General features: G+C 33.3%; 1 protein-coding gene across 1 annotated transcript in view; it reads right to left on the reverse strand.

Annotated features, from left to right (window-relative positions):
* Znf804b (zinc finger protein 804B) overlaps positions 1-25,095 on the reverse strand; it is a 545,913-nt gene that overhangs the window by 71,684 nt on the left and 449,134 nt on the right. Inside the window, exon 2 of the mRNA XM_047561462.1 lies at positions 16,472-16,615. Coding sequence (XP_047417418.1) covers positions 16,472-16,615 — 144 coding nt within the window. The remainder of the gene's footprint in view (positions 1-16,471; positions 16,616-25,095) is intronic.

Here is a 25,095-nt window from a genome sequence, read left to right on the forward strand (position 1 = left end):
AAACTATCTGGAGTGTTGATTTGAATTGCACTGAATCGGTAGATCCAGTTAGGAAAAACTGACATTTTGACAATAGTGAATCTTTCTACTCATAAACAGTGTTTCTCTGCTTTTGTAGACTTTTTATTATTCACTTCATCAAAGTTTTACAGTTTTGTATACAGGTCTTATGCATATTTTATTAAATTTATACTTAGGTTTTTGGTATTTGGGGTTCTAAATTAAATGATACTGTGTTCTTAATTTTAAATTTTGATAGTTCATTGCTAATAAGGAAGCAATTTGCTATCTTATATTAACTTTAAATCACAAAATCTTGCTATAATTACTTATGAGTTTCACGTTTTATTCTTTTTAGATGACACTCATGTCATCTATAAGCAATGACAGTTTTACTTCTTCCTTCCAAACTACAGATCTTTATTGTTTTATTGCATTACTTATTGATTTACTTCATTCCATGTTGAACAGGAGAACTAAAAATGAATTTTCTTGCTTGGTTCCTCTTCTGAGTGGGAAAGTATCTAGTTTCTTATCAGTAAGTATAATGTTAGCAGTAAGTTGTTTTAAATGACATTTCTCAAAACTCATATATTATTTGTTTTCTGAACATTTTAATTTTTCTATGTGTAATGGAAATGAAACCTAGGGTCTTATGCATATTAGTCAAGTGCTTTATTACTGAGCTACACTTCCAGTTCCCTGTTTTCTAAAATTTTTATCATGAATGGGTGTTGTCAAATGCTATTTCTGTAAACATTGACATGATTCTGTGAATGTTCTTATTAATTTGTTGATATGATGGACTATATTAACTGGTTTCTAAAATGTTGAACCAGCATTGTATGCCTGAAGTAAATCCCCCTTGGCCACAGTGTATAATATTTCCCATATTGTTGATAGATTTTCTGTTTTGTTGAGATTTTTGAATCTATAGTCACAAAGGATATTGTTCTGGAGTTTACTTGAAATATCTTTGTCTTCTAGTCTTAGGATGGTACTGGCCTCAAAGAATAAATTAGGAAATGATCATATTTCTATTTTCCAGAAGAGATTGTGGGGAATGGGCATGATTTCTTCCTTGTATGTTAGGTAGAACTCAGTGTATCCATTTGGGACTGTGTTTTTAGTATACCCATTGGGTCCATTTGAAAGTCATTAATTATTGATTCAATATCTTTAATATGTATGGTCCCATTTTGATTATCTATTTTCCATGTATAAATTCTATTAGCTTGTGTGTTTTAATTTTCAGTTATGGTCTTACTGATGTCTTCCCTATGAGATTTGTCAATTACTGATGGAGAAATTGGTATCTCCAACTATAATGGGGGATTCCTCTATTTCTCTTAGTAGTTCTAGTTTTGCATCATATTTAAAATTTTTTTTTTGTTAAACACATGCACACACATGAAGATTTTTTTATCTTCTTGGAGGTATGATCTTTTTATCATTATGTAATGCCCTGTTTATTTTTGACAAAAAAATATTCATTTTGGTGTCATTTAACCCGAAGTATCAAATTTCTGAGCAAAATTTGTACATAATATTACTTTATTATCCTTATAATATATATGGGATCCATAGTGAGGACTTCTCTTTAATTTTGAGTATTGATAATTTGTACCTTTTGTATTTTTAATCTAGTTATATATTTATTAATTTTACTGGTATTTTCTAAGAACAAGTGTTAATTTTATTGATTTTGTCAATTTCTGGTTTTCAATGTAATTGACTTCTACTCTAAATTTCATTTCTTCAGTTTAGTTTGGATTTAATATGTTCTTCTTTTTGTTGTTTGTATTGTAGGAACTTGAATTATTGATTTTAGAACTTTGTTTTTTCTGATATTACATTCAATACTAAAATTTTTTTCTAAGCACTTTTTCTATCCCATACATTTTAATAAGTTGAATTTTGTCTTTCACTTAGTTTGAAATATTGTAATTTATTTTGAGTTCTCTTTGGTTCATGTTTTATTTGGAAATACGTTGTTTAATCTACAAAGATTTGGGGGATTTTCAACCATCATTTATTGATTGCTAGTATGATTCCATTGTGTCTGAGATCCTATTTTGTATGTGTTATAATCAAAAATTTTTAAGGTATGTTTTAAAAATAGTGTGGACTGTCTTGGTGAATGTTTCCTACAAGTTTGGAGGAATGTATATCCTTATGCTATTGTATGAAGTATTCTATATATCAATTATATCTGATTGTTTGATATCACTGTTCAGTTCAATCATCTTAATGATGATTTACCTGTAAGATTTTTTAATTACAGATAGAGCAGTTTGTATTTCAAACTATAATGGTAGATTCATCTTTTTCTCCTAGGAGTTCTTTAAGTTTTGGGTCACATCATGATTTTTTTTTGGACACACGCACACAATTTAAGCTTTGTTTCATCTGCTTGGGGATGTGATCTCTTTATCATTATGCAATTCCCCTCTTAATTTCTGAAAATTTTGTTGGTTTTGGGGTCCATTTAGTCTGCAATTAATAAAACTACTCTGGTTTTCTTTTGAATATGTTCTCTGTCAATCTACTTTCAAACTATCATATCTTTATATTTGAAAGTTTTTTGGTAAATATCATAGAGTTGGGTCTTTGTTTTTAAAATGAATTATGGCAGTCTTTGTCTTTTAGTTGGTGTATTTAGTCCTTTCATGTTTAATATGATTATTGATACAGTTAGGTGAATGTCTCCCATGTTTGCTCTGGTTTTCTGTTCCTTATTCTCTTTATTTTTTTCATTTTATCTTCTACACTTTCTATGTCTCCTCTGGTTTGCTATTTCATATGATTCTATTTTTCTCCTCTCAGCATATTAATTATGTTTATTTTAACTTAATTCAGTGGTTGCCCTTTGATTTGCAATATACCTTTACAGTTAATCCAAGCCTACTTCAAATAACCCGCTCTACAACTTCATATGTAGTACAAGTATCTTATGACAGAATATCACTGATTCTACCCTCCTCTCCCTTGTAAAATTATTATCATTCATTGTAGTTATACAAAAACACAATCATTGAATACATTGGTGCTATTACAATGTTGAGCAGTTATCTTAGATAAATTAAAAATAAGAAAAAATATTTTCACCTTCATTCATTCCTTCTTTACAGTTCCTTTCTTTATTCAGATGCAAGTTTCTGATCTATATAATTATCTTCCTTCTGCAAAGTTTCAGATTTCTTGCAAGACTGGCATACTGATGACAAATTCTCTCAATCTGTGTTTCTTCTTTATTTCTGAAGAACAATCTTGCTGAACACAAAATTCTAGATTGGTGGGTGTTTTCTGTCACCATGTTATGCATATTGCTCTACTCTTCTTGATTGCATGGCTTCTGAGAAGTCCAATTTAATACTTAAGACTTGTTCCTGTATGGCTAAGGTATATCTTCCCATGGCTTCCTTTGTGATTTTAAATTTGTCTTTGATATTTTTTCAATTTAAATATGGTATGGCTAGATGAAGTTTCTTAGTATGACTAGTATTCTCTAAACTTCCTGGATCTATAATGTTTTGTTCATTATTAATTTGGGGAAATACTGAGTCATGATTCAAATATTTGTCCTCCCTCAACCCCTTTCCTTCCTCCATTCTTTCTCTTCTTCTATTTTTTATTTTTCTTGTGGCATTTCCATTTTATGTATATTAGACCCTTTGTAACTTTCTCATAATTCTTGATTATATCACATTCCTTTTCATTTTTTTTATTTTAAATATTTTTAGTTTGGACCCAATACATTTATTTTATTTATTTTTAGTAATGCTGAGGATTGAATCCAGTGCCTCACACATGCTAGGCAAGCACTGTAACACTAAGCCACAACTCCAGCCCCTAAGATTTTTAGTTTGGAATGTTTTTATTGACATTTATAAAACTCATTAATTCTTTCCTTGTCTATGTTTAGTCCACTAATGATTGTATTAAGGCATTTCCATTACAGGATTTAAAAAATATATATTACTTTTAACATTACCTTTGATTCTCAGAGTTTGTATCTCTCTGCTTATATTACACAGCTCTTCTGGCAAGTTGCTCAATTTTTCTTTGGAGCCATTAGCATATTAATCATAATTGTTTTAAATTCTCAGTCTGATAAATCCAGTATTTCTGCTACATCAATTTCTGATTTTGATGTTTGTTCTTCCTCTTATAACTTTTTGTCTTTTAGCATGTTTTGTAATTCTTTTCTTGAAAGTCAGGCAAGATGTACTGGATAAAAACAACCAAAGTAAACTGGTCATTGATAGGAGGTTTTATATTTATCTGACTAGGGATTAGGCTGTTTTAACTGTTGTAGTTCCAGTTCCAGAAGTTAATATTTCCCCTATTCTTCTTGCTTTAGTCTCCCCTATCATCTTTGGACTTTTCTAGAGATTTTATAAAGAATATCAGAGATGTATAGTCCTTTTAGTTGTATTGCTCTGCCAATATTTAGAAGTTTTACTGATGTAGTGGTAAGGTATTAGGATGGTAAGAGGGGAAAACATCCTGTAGTCCTGTGATTAGGTCTATATTCAGTGATCACTTGACCTGTGATCTTCACAGATGCTTTTCAGAGATGGTTTTCTCCACCACTACAACCTCCAAATTAGGTGAGAGACAAAGCCATAGGCTGCTGGTGTTTGCTGTATACCCCCCACCTCCATTCAAGAACTAGTGAGGGATACGATGGGGTTGGATATTTCTGTTCTCCAAAGCTGATGAGGCTCTTAGAAAAGATATTCCTTTGAGGGCAGGTTTAAGACCAGGTGCTCTGTACTTTTTAAAGACTACTTTTTTGTCCCTCTACCAGAAACACAAGGTTTTATTTATTTTTTAAATTTGTCTTCCCTCTGAGAAAGAGGTTTTTCTCTTGACTCACAACAATCTGGGGGCCTAAGAGTCCTGCCCTGGAATTTTTAACTCTTAAACTTTTCCACATGGCTCATTCAAAAACTTATCATTTATGACTTAGGATTTCCTATTCCAGTGCCAGTTCCCATGGAAGTTTTCCACCTGGCTTCAACTTTAGTAAGTTGTGATTCTCTGTGTTGGTCTATCTTTCTTTCCCATTTTAGAGGAAGCAGTTCACTGTGTAACCTCATTTCTTGGATAAATCAGAAAAGAGTTATTGATTTTTAATTTCTTCAGTTTTTTTTTTTCTTATTCTTTAGTCTTTTTCTTGAAACTCTTTACAAGATGGATAAAGACTGGATGTGCTTACCTATTTTAATATGTGTAGAATACACAGTACCCAGAACAAACAATACTTTTAAAATAAATGACTACAAGATTGAATTATTCAATGACGACAAATGTGACTGGCACAGTTGACTGGCAACTACGTGGGCAAGAAATGAATTAAAATGATTTATATGTGAAATATTATTCCCCCTTTCATCCTTTGGCTTTATCATTAATGAGTGGACTGTGAGCTCGAGCTTATCCATAGTTTTACAGTACTTTGATCTTTATTACAATGGCTATAAACATTATTTAAACTACCAGTAGCTAATTTAGAGTATTATGGGTCCAGCCCACTCAGTGCAGGTACTCAATGGATACTCAAAGGTACATAATGGATAAGGAAGATTACATGGCCATCTGTAAATAGGAGACTAGCTGCTATCATTAAGCATTGCAGTTTTATGTAATTACACATTATTTGTATTTCACTCAGTTTCATGCTGTCATGAAGAAATATTTTTCAAGAAGGTAGAATTCAAGTTGGTAAAACAACAAAATAGGCCAGTAAAAATCATTCTATGGATCTGCTGATGGAAAAACATACATGTGTTAATGAACGAAGGCTCTGCTGGATAGTTTTTAATGGGTGTCTGATATCTGCTCCCATACATTAAAATAAAGTTGCTAAGTTGTGCTCAGGATGTAATTATAATTGCTCAACTAGAGACAATGGCTCTAAGGATGTAAAAACCAACAGAAAATTATTTTTTTTTACTGCCTATTTTAGGCCTAAGGTTAAATTAAATGAAAAAAAAAATGCTCCGCTTATTTAAATATTTATGCATTCATAATTTCAGAGATTAAAAAAGGGCCCTTCAGTTTAGCTTGTCATTTAATGAAAAAAAAAATCCTTCACACAATATTCTTCAAGCCTTCATTTGAAAGTGTAACATGTAAAATAGACCCTTCTCAGTTCTAGTGAATAATTACTATATGCTAGGTGCTGGCTAAGGGAATGGCATAAATTTTTCTCATTTCATTATTACAATGGTTGTCAGAAGAAGGTAGTACTGGCCCTATTGACTGAGAAACAGAGTTATTACTCAATAAAAGTAAAAGAGAGAGAGAAGGGGTAGAGAGAAAGGAAAGAAGGAAGGAAGAGATAGGAAGATATGCAAATATAACAGACAAGACAGATCATACACCTGAACTGAAGAGAAGCCAACATTAATCCATCAAACTCCTAGTGGATTAGAACTGGAAAAGTGGAGACTGAGACCTGAAGTGGGAAAATTAGCTAAAGTCTGTAAAAGAGCAATTGTACCATAGGTCCCCTATTCTATTCTGGCAGAAGACTCTGGAGAATCACTCTAGAGAAACTGAACCAGGTAAACTCTAGTATTAAGGACAGATGGTACCACTTAGGAGTCAGTTATAAAACCATTTAAAATAAAAATATTAAATACAATTTTGCCTACTGGCAAGATCCTAAGGTCCTCTCTTTTACGGATTCCAAATGATTCAATGTTGACACTTGGGCAAATGATAAATATCATTATCACCCTATCATACTCTACTAAGGATTATCATTTGCCAAACAAACCTATGCAGAGCAAATGTGCCAAACAAATTCTTGATTCTTTGATCCCTCTGTTTTAAATAAGAATGAAATCAAATACTGCAAAGTATTTAAGAAAAGCTTCTACATGTAAACCATAGATAAACTCAAGTGTGTGCCCGATTGTGCCTGTTCTCTCTCCTCTCTCTCCTGTTCTCTCTCTCTCTCTCTCTCTCTCTCTCTCTGCCTCTCTTTCACATATATATGCAGTTGAAAATGTTTTTAGGTAAAAAAAATTAAAGATAAAATTGTGAAAATATCTCAAAATATTGACATAGAATGCTAAGATATTAAAAATAGTAAGCAGAAGGATAAATTTAATAGATTAATTCTGGAAGTCCAATAACCAAATTAAAGGATTTTGAAAAAGAACAGAATAGAGAAGTAATAAGTGACTTGATTGTCCAACTGGAAAAACCCCGGGGAATGCCCTGCATGGTAATTGCAGAGTCACTCATACCAAAGCAAATCATTGTAGAATGTTGGCATCTTGGGTTCCCGTTTCCTGAACTTTGCATTTGGCACTCCCTCTCCCTGGAATACACTCTCAGAGTAATGACTGTATGAATTTCTCCTTCATGTTTTTTAAACCCTTGCTCATGATTGCCTTTTAATAAAGATTATCACTGAAACATCTAATTAATAGCAAACCACACAGCACTCCCTATATGTCACCATCTTTATTTTCTCCCTAGTGTATAGAAATATACAATGTCCTGCACATTGTTTTCTTGTTTTGTATGTTTGTGTTCTGTTTTCCATACTCACTATGATGCTAGCTCCGGAGGATGGGGATGATTGCTTTCTTCCTTATCATATTCCTAGCATTTAAAACAGTGCTTAGCATACAGCAATCACTATATGACTATTCATTTTAAGAAGAAATGAGAAATCCTAAAGTTTCCAGAGAGAAAGGAAAAGGATTCAAGATAGTACACCACATTTCAATAGCAACACTGAAAGATGCAACCCAGCTGAAAAAATAAATCTAGCATGAGTATAGAATGAGCACATTGACTTTTTCTGATACACTAGGTTCCCAATATAAATTTTATCTTTGAGGTATACTTTTTTAGCTTTTAGTGCATAGGTTCCACCAAAAGGAGGAGAGAAAATGAGATATAGGATTGGATCAAAGAAACAAGGGATAAAATCCAGGAGAGAAGCAAAGGCATTCACAAAATGAGGATTAAAACAAGTCACAGAACAACAGTTATGAAGTTACCCAAATGCAAGTGTATAGATGGAGGCAGAAAGAGGATTGTTCCAGAGTTGTCTCTAAAGTCAGGTGGGAGCAAAATAGATATATTCAACTTATCTAATGCTTTTGCGATTAGATATTATTCTTATAAATGGTAGATAATTCAGGTATAAATTAATAATACCATAGTGGGCACACTGAAGAGGCAGTTTATTTCTACCTCCAGGAAAAAGTAGTTGTATAAGAAAGAAAATATAATCATAAAGTAATCATAGCACCTTTATAAAGCTCAGGTCTGGAACTATTTGAGTATTCATGTAACAACACAATAACATTCAGATCTCTATGAACTGGCAAGAATACAGTATTAAGTGAAAATACAAAGGCAGAAACAGATGACATAGCTGCCTTTTGTTTCAATTGTTAAATATTTGTGATTTGACAGTAAATATTTAGAAACTTACCTGAAAAGATAGGAACCAAATTATTATTAAATACTTTTACTTATTGTTCTTTACTTTTGTATTCATTGAATTTGATATAAGTATCCAAGTACCACTTTTAAGAATAAATTTCATATAAAATATAGGCTTCCACATAATTTTAATTTGTACATATTTCTCTCTATTTGGTCACTCTTTTTATTGAATATTTAGATTACTTGCAGCATTTTTCTATTTTAAATACCTTTGCATATAAATCTTCAGAATTCATCTAACATTTTCTTAGAATATGTGCTAAATTAAACTACTGATGGAAAAATTCATGTATCTAGGCATTTGATACATAATCAAGAATAGTACATCAAAAGAATTGAAAGATTTTATACTCTCATAAGCAATGTTTTCCCCACATCTTTCAAAAATAGGTAGAATCATTCTTTTTATAGTTGGCAATTTATATTTTAAAAATTTCCCACAAATTTGAATTTAACTGATCACTAGTGATATATAACGTGTTCATCTCTTATAAGATGCTCATGATTTTTAGATCTACTCCTCCCTTTTCCCCTCTCTGTCTTTGCTGTAAAGTTTCTATCATCTCATTTAGACTCATAAATGCCCATCTGACCACAGAAACAGACTCTCTTTGTGTACCTATCTTTAAACTGCTTTTAGAATTACTTTTCTAAATCACAAATTTGATCATACTATTTTCTTACTTAAAAGCCCTTGAAGACTAGTAGTTTTAAATAGTTAAGTCTACAATTTTTAGGGTATACACTGTATCAGTATTAATGTGGAATAAATACTTTCTTAAGTTAAAAAAAAGCATGCCTTTGTGACAGTTTTCCTTCAATAATTATAAATAACTTGAGGTTAAGGACCTGATCTTGTTCACACTACTCACTCTGTCTACTTAAGTGGTAATTAATGAATGGTGGGTGTTTGAGTCATTTTTTTTTTTCTGCTGTGCCCAAAAGACCTGACAAGAACAAGTTTAGGATGAAAAGTTTAGTTTTGGGCTCACGGTGTTGGAGGTCTTAGTCCACAGACTCCATTCCTCAGGGCTAGAGGTGAGGCCAGAACATCAGGGCAGAAGTGTGTGGCAGAGGAACGCAGCTGGGAACATCATACCAGAAAGCAGGGAGAGAGAGCTCTCCTCACCATACAGAATGTAACCCCAAAGGCACATCCCCAATGACCTACCGCCTTCAGTTACACCTGATTAGGTTAAGGTTCTCATAATCCAGTTATTTCAACTCAAAACTTTCTTGAATTGTCTTAAACATGAGCTTTTGGGGGACAACTCATATCTAAACTCTAACAATAGGTGAATATACTGATGTAAGATAGAATGAAATGGTCTGATCTAGAAATTCACTTATTAAGCTTCTCATTCATACTTAAAATATTCACTGAGCTATTACTACATGCCAGGTACTAAGTTCTAGAAATACAGTGGCTATTTGAACCCATAGTACCTTTCCATTTGTGAGGCTGCTGGTAGGAAGCAAGTGGGAGAACAAAAAATTTAAAACCTAACTTTTTTTTTTTCATTTTAGAGAGTGACAAGCAATTTTGTGCTTGTACATCAATTTTCTGGGAAAACCAAACTAAACATAAGAAGCTTTGATTTGCAGTATTTTTTGATCTCCCATCATAGCTGATATCAAGCTACAAATTTCTAAACAAAGAACTACAAAATTCTTCAATATTGAAATAGCTCTGGAGAGATACTCAGCTGACACAGACTATCACTGATGATACCAATGGGGTATTAGGATTTAGAGAAAGAGCAACTGGCCACTTGAGTTAGGGTGAAAAGGAAAGGTCTGGCTAAAGAGGTGATATTCAAACCAAGAGGCAAATGAAGAGAACCAGAAAGTTGAATGTCAGGTGGAAGCATATTCCACACTGAAGGAATAGCTATTGAAGTGCCCTAAGCTAAGTACTTGGCATGTCTGAGAGATAGAAGAGTCAGAATGTAGAATTTTCATTTCTTTTTCTGTTGGTAGACAACCATGAGATCAAAAAGCCTCTTAGCCAAGATGAAAGAAGTAATTTGAAAGAGTGGAATATGAGCAGGAAGCCAAGATTGGCTTCGGTTCTTTGGTCTTACAATTCTTTGCTAACAGAGTTTCCAACTACTACTGGGTGAGTCCAGGAAAACACACACCCAACACAACTAGAAATGAGGGTTTATAGAATGCAAAACAAAGCAGGGGGTGGAGTAGGTATGATACTATGGTTCCAGGCGTGCTCCTTCCAGACACTCCTGTCTACTTATTTCTTCAATCTTGCCGACTCCACAGATCATCTGGACTTTGACATTTTTTTTTTTTAACCACATTAAAAGCATTAGTAGCTTAAACTGTTATTCTGAAAAATATTATTGGGACAATTCAGGTAATATGTGGAGAAAATTTAAATCAAACTGTGGAAACAAAACAAAAGATAATTAGATTGAATTATTTTAGTAGTTATTGGGGGTCTTTTCCTCTTGGAGTCAAGGTGACAAAGATAGACTCATTTTGATATTTCATCTTGAGCATGTGGAGATGGGGAGAATCCAAAACAATATTTTAAGAATAAATCAGTTGGAGTTCAAGGCTAGGCTTCATAAGTGATGGCTCCTCCTGAGTGAAAATAAATCCTATTGTGAAGCAAAGGGAGATTAGGAGGATTAAGAGGCACGCGTGAAAGATCTAAAAGTGGGTTTGTTTTAATATTGAAACAATTTTTGTGGGGTTAATTGTATAGAGATCCAGCTCATTGTTTTTTTTAATTGAAATGAAACTGAGTATCTCTGGGACAGGAGAGGCTTCAGCTGAATGTGAAGATGTACTACTCATTTCTGTATAAAACATTTGCAGCTAATAGTCTTGAGAAAGGGATTATGACTTGAAGACTGTCTCACAAGGAATTAATTGTTATTGACATGTTAGTTACATTAATAGTTACAGTGCTATTTTTATCCAAGTGATTGTAATTTGTATACACATTCAAATTGCTTTAGGAATAATGCTCAACATTTACACAGAATTATAAGATGTTCAAGGCAATAGCTAAAACAACTGTGCTGTTTCCAAAAACGTGAGCTGTGTATAGAGAGGTTGTCAGAGCTAGAAAAATCATTATTTTTCCTCATCGGAGGGAAAAAAAAAAAAAAACCTCAGCTATATTACTGATGAACTATCTTTCTCCACAAATTATACCCAAGAAAAATAGCTTAATGTTTTTCATGTTACACAAAAGTATTAAATGTCCAATGAAGTCCATTTAATTCTACAAATCACAAATTATTTTACTTTCTTTAAAGTTATATATTGACTCATTTGTCTAGAATTACAATTTCACTATGAATAATAATACCATCTTTGCAATAAAATAAACACATAATACTTTATTTAGATATAGAAAAATAAGAAAATTTTAGAAATCACTTACTAAACTGAAATATCCATAGTAGTTACAAATAAATGAAGGAAAAGCAAAAGAAGAATTCAAATGCTATTTTACCTCTAGATCCAAGTTGTTCTATTGATGAGTGATGGAATGATTGCCATCTGAATTTGGATTTCCTTCTAAATATAACCCTATAACCCCATATTATGGGAAGTTCAACAGAAGAGGCCAGATATTTCATCTGAATCCACATGGAAAATAAATTCATGGCAACTATTCACATTATTCAGGCCAAAAATTATTCTTAGCCAAATCCCTATCATCATCATAATAATGATTACCCCTATCGAATAGAGCTTTTAATGAAGCAAGAAACATATTTAGCTTTGAAAGTCAGGGGAAGTTTTGGTATATTTTATTTTAATGAGAACTTCCTATTTCTATACATAAAATTCAGTTTCATTTAAAAGAAAATTTTAAACTCAGCTTCATCTCAAATTGAGGTAATTTCCAAAATATTTTGAGCCAAATGAATCTTTAAATGGAACTATTTCAACATTATCCAAGAAAGCAGTTGAACAAGGTCTACAGCAAATTTAATTATTCTAATGTTTCCCAAAGCAGGCAGCATGTACAAAAATTCTCCAGAATATTAACATATTTTGAGCAAAAAGAAATTTGAAAAAGATTGCATTAAAGCAGTTTGCATTAAATCTAAGCTCCTTTAATATCCATATATAAGTTTTCAATCTATACATTAAGTATACAGAAGTATGTATTAAAAGACAGTCACAAAATGGGAAGACATCCCAGGCAGAAGGAAGAGTTTGAGCCAAGAGGAGCAGGTGGGACAGCATAAGGCATCTTTTGAAAAACTGTAGGGAAATTCTGGAGTTCTAGGAGATAAATCTGGAAATGAAGGCAAGAGCCAGATTGTGGAGGTTTTGAATGACAGGCTCAACAGTTCAGACTCTGACTTTTAAAAGTCAGTCACCAACCACTGAAGATTTCCTAGGAGGGGAGGGATAATATGAATCTGGTAGTTGGGGAAGTTTAATCTGGCCATAATGGATATATTGATTTGTAATAGGAATAGTACTATAATCTAATTAGAACACCCTTGTAATGAGCCAAGAATAAGATTAAATAAGAATGGGTGAGAATCCGATTACAAAGTGAAGACATGATGCAAAGTATACTGCAAAAGAAGAATAAAGGAAATAGGATGTATTTTCTAAGATTGTTAAATAGATCCCCAAGAGAATGAAGGTGACTTTAGCAGTCATAGGGTATCATTTGCTCCTCCAAGTATCATGCTTTGTAACTGCCCCTATTCTGTGATGTAATTTTACTACCCAACAGGACATACTGTTCTAGACTACATGGTTAACTTATACTTTCTTTAAAAAATTCAGTTAGTTTGTCTTCATTTTTCTTAAATAAGTTTTGTGCTCTCTTTTAAGTGTATTAAGCATATAATTTTAAGTGTTTCAAGCATTTAAGGTATTATAAGCTATATTGACATATCTGTCTCTTTAATGAGGTTACTAGTTTCAGGACTGTGGGAACCAAATTCATCTGTTTCCACTGATAACAGTAGCACACTTTAGAAACTCAACATGAAGGAGCATGCCCCAAAGAGTTAGGATGTAAATAAGTATAATGGTAAGCAAAAGTGGGCATGCAGATGTGATTAGGATTGTAAAAAGGTTGTTTTATCAACATGTTGGGAAGCCAATAAAAATAAGATTAAGGAATGTGAGAAAAAATTAATCAGACAGAATTCCAAAATACTAGGCATGCTGTGCCATGCATTCTTGGTGTGGAGGATCCACCCCTGGTAGAACAATGTTTTCCACAATTCTTACAAGTTATCTGATGCCCTTCTGTTTCTTCACCTTAGTTTATTTTATGTTTTCAAGAATGTCAAATCCCATCTTGAGCCTCTATTTCACATCTACTTTCTGCCTGTGTAAAGCACAGATCAAGATCAAATGTCGTTATTTCAAGAAAATTTCCCTCATTTTTTAATTCTCTAAATACCCAGAGTATTTATTTTTCTTAAAATATAGCCTGCAGATTACCTGCATAAAATCCCTAAAGGGAAATGCTTAAATGAAGTTCCATCTAATAAATGAAGAAGGGATATAGAATTAGAATCATCATCTTAAAGCTCCAAATGAGGTAATTTATTTGAGCAAATGATCATAGATGGCTACAAAACAATTCAAGGAAAAAACCTGGAGGAGTAAATAAATGGTGGATGGATCAAGCTGATAGTACTTGAATCTACTAACTCAGTTTAATGTTATATAAAAAGAAACAGATTGCCTTCTTACAGAAGGACATAATCTGCCCTCTGTTAGGGTTTGAATCTGAAATGTTCCCTCAAAACTCACCAGTTGCAGGTTTGATTTCCAATGCAGTAGCATACAGAGGTGAGAGTCTTTGGGAGGGACTGGATCATGAAGGCTCTAACCTCATCAATGGATTCATCCATTAATTTAATGAGCTATTGGGAGTTGGTGGAAATTTGGAAATTGGGACACAGTTGGAGGAATAGAACCTTGGGGACAGGGCCTTGAAGGGCTCAGGTTCCTTTGGTTCTTTCTCTGCTTTCTGGCTGCCATGCAATGAGAAACTTTGCTTCATTACATGTTTCCCACATTGATATTTTTATATTTAGCCTCACCACAGACCCAGAAAAAGTGGAGCCAAGTGATCATAGACTAAAACCTCTGATAAACTGAGCCAAAATAAATCTTTCCTCCTTTAAGCTGATTTTCTCAGATATTTTGTCACAGCAAAGGAAATTTGACTAATACATCCTCTACTCTATTTTTGTCATGAAAAAAATAAAAATATGAATTTGACCAGGTATCTATCTATAAAACCAGTTTGAAGGGAATATAGAAGACCAAGAAAAGGGTGGGGGAAAAAAAATCCAGGAGTATAGGAAGAATTCTGCAAAATCTTCAATATGGGAAACAGATGGCAAGGAGTAAAATTTCAAAAAGGAGGGAAAAATCTATAAATTAAAATATATTAGAAGAACTTAAAGACATCTAGACCTGTCAAAATTATGAATATTTTGGGATATTGATTTTAAATAACCCAAATTTATAAATCATTTGTGAGATAAATAGGGAAATAAGATATTCATAAATTACTGTCAATTTTTAGAAATGATAATGCTATGTTTTTAAAGCATCATTACATATCCTGAAATACTTTAAGATGAAATTCTATGATGTCTGGAATTTGCTTCAAAATAATGTAGACGTGGTGGGGATGGGGTTAAGTGGTGGTCACATAAATGAAAGAAGATTATCACTGAAGTTGGGTAATAGACAAATAGTTTGCTTTTATATATGTTTAAAATTTTCCATTTTTATTCATTTTAAGATACAGGTTCCTGAGCTTCATATGGAATGTGAATTATTAACAACTTTTGAGGTGATTATTATGCACACAAGGATATGGTGACTATAGTCCTAGAATATTTTATTCTATTGATTTTGCTCTTGCCAGAGAAATGGAGCCAATTATATCTTATCCTTAAGGACAGAAGCTATTTATTCCTCAGCTGTGTATTTCCAACGACCATATACTTCACATACACTAAATAAATATAAATGTTAGATAAAGTATTTATGTTCTCTCAATAAATATTTTAAATATAGAGTGTACAAGATTCATCCACAGATTTCAACCTGTCAAGTCCATTTTAGCATCAGGAGTGTCTACCTTTCTTCAAAGCTCTTAGCAGGAATTCTCTGACTATGTGGAATTTTGTGTTCAGTGATATCTAATACTTCTAATTTCTGAGTTGCCAATATCTCCATACCATCAAGGATGAAGTCTTAAGAGGATATGAATAGGTTTCTCCTCCTTCACAGTCAAATAGAAGTATATAATATTAGCAGCCATGTATAGAATATCTACACTGATGACAGAGATGCATACAAGATCTTTTAAAAAAATGAATTGAAATGTTTCTACCTGCCATTACCCCTTGACTTTGCTTGGATTTTTTATTTGTTTGCTTAAAATGGTTTATTAATTAACAATTTTGACACTCTTAAAGAGAATATTCTTAGGAAGTTGTTACTTATCATTGAAAGTTTTTTCCCAGAGATTCAGATTTTCCTATACCTTGGGATCTTTGAGTAATAATTTTAAAGAAAGGATCATAATAGATTCTGCAATAGATTCTGTCCTAGTACTCACTTCTAATTAGTTTAGTGATTTTTAATGTGACACTATTTTTACTGTTTTTGTTGGTTCCTGATTTTTTCATATATGTATGTATATACATATATATATGACATATATATATATCATATATATATATGATATATATATATATGATTCTAAAATAAGTAAGCCAGTATAGTCTTAGATCATCCCTAAGTTCACTTCCAGTTTTATGGTACGTCTAGGAAAAAAATGACCTCACCTAAAATTTAAACAGAAAACAACCTCTCAAGGAAGAAAAAAGACATAAATGATCTCACCTTAGAGTCTTAGGTGATAATAAATAATGCTAAATTCATCCAGTTCTGTTCTAAAGATATAAATCTAGGAATATGAAGGATTGTTTCCACATTGGCTTACCTGCTTATGAGCATGATCATAAGAATTAATATGATTGTCAAACTCCTGATGTTTGTGATACTGCTTGTCACATAATTCACAGTAAAAGTTTGCCTTCACGTCTTCCAGGGCCTTTGCTGTGGACTTTTCCTTTTCTGAAAAATCCTTTAAAAAATAAAAGAAGGCAAAAAATATTGGTTATATTTCTCTCTGATAGCATAACCAGATCTCATATTAATCAAATTGGTATATAATTTATTGTGACTGAAAACTTAGGGTGAGACTCCTTATTTCCTGGAAAAGCAAGGACAGTATGGAAGTAACTTCCAGTTTAGCAGTAACCCTAACTTATCAATCAACATACCAGTTCTGCCAAAGGAGCCCTCTGGCTACTGCTACAACCTGGTCTTCACTCATCCTTCCTCTTGCTGCCAATTTCCAGGTTGTGATTCTGACTAGTACCAAGCACTCTCTGTTCATTTCTACTGTATTTCCTTTATGGACTTTCTGTGTCACACAATTTTGCCTTCAGCCAACCAATCAATTCACTGCATACATTCTCCCAGGAGTGCCTTCATTCACACTACAGTTAGAACCTGTTGTACCCATAATCTTCAATCCCAGACTAATTATCTTCCACAGGCATCAGTTCCTGGTAGACTGTCTAGCCTTTGGGTTTATCACATATTTTTTAAAACCATTATCCTGGGGCTGGGGAGATAGCTCAGTCGGTAGAGTGCTTGCCTTACAAGCACAAGGCCCTGGGTTCAATCCCCAGCACTGAAAAAAAAAAAAAAATTATCCTTACAACTTTTAAGGATGTTTTATCTCAAACAGGTTTAGCTATATCATTCCCCTACTTAAAATCCTGTTGATTCTCTCATTGCCTGTGGTATAATACTGACAAGTACTTACTATGGATAAATTATGTATCAGGTAGGTATATTATCGCAAGTATTCCTCAAATCCACCCCATGAGATAAGTTCTATTTTTACCTGCATTTTACAAATATATCAACCAAATGCTTAGAGAGGTCACATACTCCTGGTCACTGAATTAATAAGTGGAAAAGGGATTTGAGTCTAATAACCTGTTCCTAGACCCTTTGTTAGCAAACAGCTTAGACTTATCACTCCGGTTAAAACCTACCCCGTGAATATGCTATAAAAGCTTTTTCCTACCATGCCAGTCTCATCTCTTATCAAGTCTTTTTCCCATACTGTCCTCTTTAAGTATATCCCCAAGTATGCAATTGGTATTAACTTTATTCATGTCAATGGCTCCATCAAAATCTTTGAGGACAGACATTTTGTGTGTGTATGTGTGTGGTGCTTGAGATTGAACTCTGGGCCTTGTGCATAGGAGGCAAGCACTCTACCAATTGAACTATATCCCCAGCCTGAAAAGGAACCATTTTATTCATTTTTGTGTCTGCAGTGCTAAACATCATATTATCTAGTCCAGGACAAGTACCTATTTAATATGTATAACATAAATTAATGGATATTGTCCCATACCTCTCTACATGTCCTTGTCTATCAGCCCCGTGCCAAATGAATGAACGACTGCACATTGAAGATGGCCTATACATACATATAAAGAATTGATAAACACATTAAGGGTGGACTTTACTTTTATTTCTCCAAAATGACTAACCTGCTAATCAAAGAAATCATACCATAAGCCTGTATCATAGATGTCACAGACAAGATTTTAAACAGTAGCAAAACAATTAGGTAGTTTCCACAAAGGCAGAGGTAAAGTGATGGGACAATTAATTTATGCATGGAAACACAGTGATTCAAGTTCAAATATAACAGGGCAAAACAAATGGCAACCAGCAAAAAGAGCACGAGTATCATTAACAAACAGAAGAGTAGACCCAATATCTGTATTGCTTACCTAAAAGAATTTGGTGATGTTCTAGGCCAACAGAAGACACAAAAGCTATTGAATAGGATGCATTCAGTAATGAGAATATAGACACTGATTTCAGGACAAAAATCTAGGTGCTCAAAGAACCATGGTAATGGCCTGCTGAGGTAGTCACTGTTGAGAGCCAATATAGGAGGATAGCACTGAGACTGCTAAATCCCTTCCTTTAGTAGAATGAGTATCAGGAAACCATTATTCCTTATCTAGTCTTTTCCCCCTTCTATTTTCTTCCTATAATTCCAGAATCTGGATTAGAACTACAGATTACTTTTTTTTTTCTGTTCCTTTATTATGACATTGAAACCACAGTCTTAGAAAACTAATCATGTGCCTTGGACATTGGTTAACTATACCTGGGTGCTCTAAAATACCTCAATCTCATGAACCAGGGGAAGGAATAATTGAGAATTCAGGTTTTATTTGTGGGAAAAAATATATTCTTTTATTAGTCTAGATTATATGGGGATTCTATGACAATAACTCAATGGCTAGGAGTAAGGTCTACTCCACACTTTACTTTTGTACCTTCATCTGAACATATTTCTAAAACAACCTTTAATTACTATATTGCATGACTTATAATTATATAATCTTAAGAGTTTTGCCAAAACTTAAATCATGGCATTTCTTGTAAATGCTCACATTTTACATGTTTGTAAGACTAAATTATACATCACATTTCTTGCTTCATATTTCTTGCCGTGAAATAAAACATAAATCCCTATTTCCCTTCCCTCTAAGATGCTAATGACAGTCCCTAAGGCATATCCTGATTTCCTTACTAAGAGGCAAAAGGTAGGTAGGTGGGTATAAGTGCCATTGGCAAAAAATGCAAGCATGGCTCACAAACCAATGTGTCCAGCAAGGTCAGGAGGAAGAGTATAAACCAACAGGAGGTGAATGGGGATTAGAAATGGGGAAGCTGAGAAATGAGGACAGAAATCTCAAAGGCAGATGAGAAGAAAAGCCAGAAGGTAAGTAAGGTAGGGTCTGGAAAATCATACAGGCAATGAGAAGGAAGAAAGAAGGAGGAAGGAAGAAAGGAAGGAAAGGAGGGGAGAAAGGGAAGGAGGAAGGAAGAAAGGAAGGAAAGGGAAGGGAGAAAGGGAGGAAGGGGGAAGAGGAAGGAAGGAAGGAGGGAAGAAAGGAAGGAAAGAGAGAGAGGGGTGGGCAGGAGAGAAAGAATTATTAAGAATCTTTGACAAAATTTGAAACTGAGACTGAGCTGGATAAGCAGCCAAGATTGCTCTTCATGAGCAATCCAAAACCCTCTGCCCATGATCTTACCCAGCGTGAGGTAGTCCTGTTCTAGAGTGTGAAACTGGACTATCTACTTAGATGGTGCAGAGTGAGGCCAGTTATATATACCAGAAGGTTGGAAGAATAAAGTCTCAGATAAGTGGAAGTAGCACAGACGCCCAACTTAACATTCAGTAGAGGAGGTCACTGTTGTTTAGTAATGGTACTATTTGTACCTATCAGAGAGCCAGGTAAAGGTAAAGTGGGAGCACATGTTTGACTGGATCATGCTGCCTCATCCATCCAACCATTCATTTACTCAACTGACCATTAAGTATTCATGCATTCAAGAATCTCTTACTGAGCAACTTCTGATTTTTACTGTGTGTTACTCTCAGAAGTTTATATACTAGTGGGATAGAATTACATGTAAAGAGGTAAAAAACATAAATTTGTGATAGAGTGATAATAATTACAGGTTGCTGAAGAGGGGTTATCTAGTCCAGATTAAGTATAATTGGAAGACAAGGTAAGGTTCTCTCTCTTTCCTTTTCTTTTTCTGTCTTCCTTTTCCTGTTTCAGTTAAATACACTGTAAACATGCAGTACGTTTTGACTTTTTGTTGAATGAAAGTGTACTTTTACTGATAAAATAGCCTCCCAATAAATTAACATTTACTTTCTGAAATAAATCACACAATCTTTAAATGTATTTGAAGATACAGAATAAGTTATGAAAGGAGTAAAATGATCATCCATTCTGTCATTAAATTTTAATAATAAAATGAATAAAATTGGCATTTAATTCCTTCATTTCCCAGTTATTAATATTTCTCTTTTCACAATTTGCTTAGTGGAGGATGTTTTTGGAAGCTTGTTTAATAGAATGGAACACTTATGAAATAAAAGGAAGCTTCTAGTTAAACATTCTCAATTATTCATTAAAAGGTTGAAAATGAATTACAAATTGAGTATGACAGTTATCATAGCAAGAGTCATTCCAAAAATATTAGGTAACATCCATGGGCATTTTATGGTGTAATTCAATAAGGATGCTGTATAATTAATTACTTTTTATAATTAATATTGTGGATGTGAGGAGAGAATATATACTTTTTCATACCAAGAATTTTTTCACGCATATAATAGATGTGTCTGTAAAATGATAAGTATTCTGAGTAGAATAATACCATTACTTATAAATATCAATGCTTGCTAAATTATTTTTATTATTGCAATGATTATTACACAGTAAAATCCCAAGATGGCTAGAGAAGACCAAAATATGTCACTTTAAACATGCCCTTTTGGCAAAAGGGAAACTTAGAGCTTGTCATTTTGAGCAACCAAGACAGGAGGAGCTCCAAAACTGTTACCCTTGTGTAACTGAAATTTATATCAGTAAAGGAAATTTTCATCCACACAGGTATCTCTCTTTCTGCACCAGGAAGAGGGTGACCTTAACATCACTAGAGACTCATAACCAATGGGAAGGCAGACAGCTCTGCGTGGCAAACCTTCTCCCCTTTCAGGGTGCTTTTCCTGAGTCTTAACCAGACTCTTTGGCACACAATTCTCCCCTTGATTCGGAGAATAATGGTATTAAAGTCTGAAGTCCAAGACAACTTCTTAAGACTTTAGAAGTTTAGTGATTTGAGTTTCCAACGTGTACAGCAGGTATGTGTGTATCAGACTTCTCTTTGTTTTTCTTTTATTAATCTGTCTTTTGTTACAGGAAGTCCCAACTAAAGCCTTATGAATTAGAAAAGTACTTTTCATCCCCTACACAGATACCTGATGTTTTGATGTTTTGTTGTGCATATTTGTATCATTGAATGCATGTGACATTAGAAAAATATTTTTTAAAATATACCATTCTGAATCTACAAATATTTGTTGTTGTTGTTGTTGTTGTTACTGGGGAATTAAACCCAGAGTGCTCTACCACTGAGTTACATCCCAAACCATTTTTGTTATTTTTATTTATTTATTTTTAAACCTGGAAACAGGATGTTGCTAACTCTCCCAGGCTGGTCTGGAACTCTCCTCTTGTGTCAGCCTCCCACATCCCTGGGATTATAGGTGTATACTACCATACTTTGCTCAAAACAAATCACTGGTGGAAATTTGAGCAATTGAGAGAAACCCTCATCATCTTTTGTCTACTGTCTTATACCATAGCTATCAAATTAAATTTTGTTTATATAATTACAGTTTTCAGAGTTTTTTAAAAAAAAATCTCACCATCCATACATATATATTATACACATGCACACATACACACGCATATATGTATACACATATACGTGTATTCATATGTATATGTATGTGTGTGTGTGTGCATATATATATGTGTTACTTTGGATTATTTAAGAGCTGTGCACATACTGCTCAAGAGAGTATCATAAAGACTTAATTAACATTAAAATTATTTTTATTGATTTCCTCTAAGTTGTGAGTAACTCCTCTGGTAAAAGCAATGCTATTTTCATTCTATAGCCTCTAATATGGTGCTTGCTACTTTGAAAAAACTCAATAACTAAGTGAAATTAATAAATAATAAGATCAGATACACACATAGATAACATGGCCTTCCCTTATGACATAAATCACCATGGAGATTTAAACTGTTGGAAAATGGTAGAGTAAGTAAGTATAGTTCCAAACATGAAACCTTTGGACTATTACAATCATTTTCTTAAATGTTGATTTTAGGTTTGAGGAAATCATTAAAAAATTATTCTGAAGAAATGAAGTGTGACAACTGCACACAGATTCACAAATAGAGTTATAGATTCTTGATGCCCAATGATCTTTCCATTTTACTACAATCAGTTGTTTTCTTTACAATTAATTATGAAACAATCACAGTCTTCCTAGATTTGGAAGAAGATATTTGCAAAAACTTGAACCTTTTTATCCTTTTCCAGGGAAAGTGTGATGTTGGCTACTTCCTGGTTGTGAAAGAGAGCTTTTCTTCTCTTATTTTGACTCATTCAAGATGCCCACATTGAAAAATGAGTCTAACCACTTTAAACATGTGACATTATCCTGGGTAGCCTATACTTGGGATAATTCAGGATCATTTCTAACTTGAAAAGAATAAAAAAATTCTGACTTATGAGTTAGATGCCAGAGTGTTTATTGCACTGGTGTTCATAAAATGATGAAATATCTAAAGTTTGCTTATGTAGTCACTTATTTTAGAAACTTCCTAATTTGCTACATTTGAACAGAGGTTATTTTTGAGGATTACAAACATATCTATTAGAACCACTGTTCATTGAGATTCAATACTACCAACTTCATCTTCCCCAGCACAAATTTATATACAATACTTCCACCAGAAAAATACTTTAGAAAGGAAATAAGGAAGTCCCAGGTGCATCCTAAGATAATCATAACAGAAGTTATTGCTTTATTACTTAATTATGTTTTTCTGCCTCATTGAAGGAAAAAAGGGGTGAGAATAATTTCCACAATATTGATCTAATACAAATGCTACACTCAGCCCTCACCAGCAAAGGCATGCAATATGCTTAGGTGAAGAAGAAAAGGTTCATGTTCAATAATTACCCATTAAGGAATGCATGAATGAATAAATGTAATGAATGAAGGAATGAATATATTTGATCTCTTCCTTTCTTCCTGGTGATCAATTGTGCTAAAAAGGAAAACTGAAAATCCTGAAAATATATATGCAATTGTTAAAACCCATATAACTTTAGAACATAAAAGGTTTTCCTCATAATAATGTATCAACATGGATTGATCAATTGCAACACACTAACCTACCACATTATGCAAAATGTTAATACTAGAGAAGGTTTGGGAATATTTATGGGAACTGTATACTATCTGCTCAGTTTTTCTCTATACTGAGAAGTACTCTGCAAATACAGTGTACTAAATAGAGTAAAGGATATAAAAGTCAATTACATATTAATAGTTCTACCTTCAGTAAGCACAAAGAATAACCCTGAATGGTGTAAGAATATTCTAATCCATGCAATGTACTGCCTATAGCTGAGCAGAAGGTATAGAGAATGACAAAAGTAAGCTATGTGAGTGGTGAGATTTTGAGACTGTCAGTTCCCTTCTGTCATTTCCTATAAGACAGAGAGCAACCCTCTGTAACTCTGAAGAAAAACAGGACCTACTGACAGTCCATATTTATGATCATTAGGTCCACTGGAAATTCAAGGGTAAAAACTTTCTGTATTGGAAGGAATGATTTTGAAAGTGTCTCTTGTGTGGGTGTATAAAATATAAGAAAATGGGTTTTCTTCTTCCAGACTGACAATACTGTTCCATTTATAAAGATAGTAATTACCACCCCATCAATTCAGCCCACAGATATATATAACTGTAATGAATATAGACATATTGCATTCATCTAAATTGAATACATTTAAATGAATATATCCATTGTGCATCAGACAGGAAGTACATTCATTTAGCCATTACTCCTGCTGTAACTACTTATTGTAAAAATGCAATTAATAGTGTCTGACATTTCATTTTCTAATATAAGAGAAATCAATGAAAAATGTCAGGTAACTAAGTTTTCTGGGAATTTGCTAGTGACACCTGCTCAGTTACAAACCACTTTTATTTAATTCCAAATTTGTAACAGCTATCTAGGGGAAAGTGATCATTAAGAGATATGGACTTAGACACTATTTCACCTTTGATTGGGAATTGAGTGCAAATACGTTTCCTTGAATAGATTCAGTGATTGTCAAGTAAGTTCCATTCTTCAGCCTTATTTAATCAAATATTAATCTCCACAGAGCCGAGTTTATATGTGCTAAACCAGGCCTGGAAACTTCTGAGGTGGGATGTTAAAATAGTATAAAGTCAATAACTTGCTTTTAAGGACAAGCAAATCTTACATATACCGAAACTCCAAGGTCATGCTGTTCTCCTGAATATCTATCTGCTCTCATGTTTAAAAATAAGTCTGTTATATTTGCTTAACTTTCTTTTTTGTAACCAGAGATGTTTTAAAGGTGATTGTGCTAACAAATGTACTGCATTTTTTAAAATTTGCTGTTCCAGGCTTCTGTCAATTGGAATTCTAATAGGTAATTTACTTCCAAACTTAAAGAAAACTAGCAATTGTGAAAGAAGCATGTTTTACAGAAGTTTTGTCTCAAATCTTGAAACTTAGAGCTGAGAAAATGTGCCAAAGTAAAGAAAACCTTTTTAAAAAAATGCTAATTTACTTTGAGAAAGAGACATTCACAAGGGCTAGTAGAAATGCCATAAATCAGGTTATGTTCATTTCAACACAGATCATATAACAATGCACAAACACTTGGCTCCATTTTCATAAAATTTGGCAGAGATGTTTGTCACTGTGCTTTGTCTTTTAAATATTTAATATTGAATTAGACTTCAGAAATCCTCAAAAGAAAAACTGTATATGAGTTTATGTACATAAACTTGCTTTCTTAATAACAAACTAA

The sequence above is a fragment of the Sciurus carolinensis genome, chromosome 8, assembly GCF_902686445.1.
Source record: "Sciurus carolinensis chromosome 8, mSciCar1.2, whole genome shotgun sequence".
NCBI lineage: Eukaryota > Metazoa > Chordata > Mammalia > Rodentia > Sciuridae > Sciurus > Sciurus carolinensis.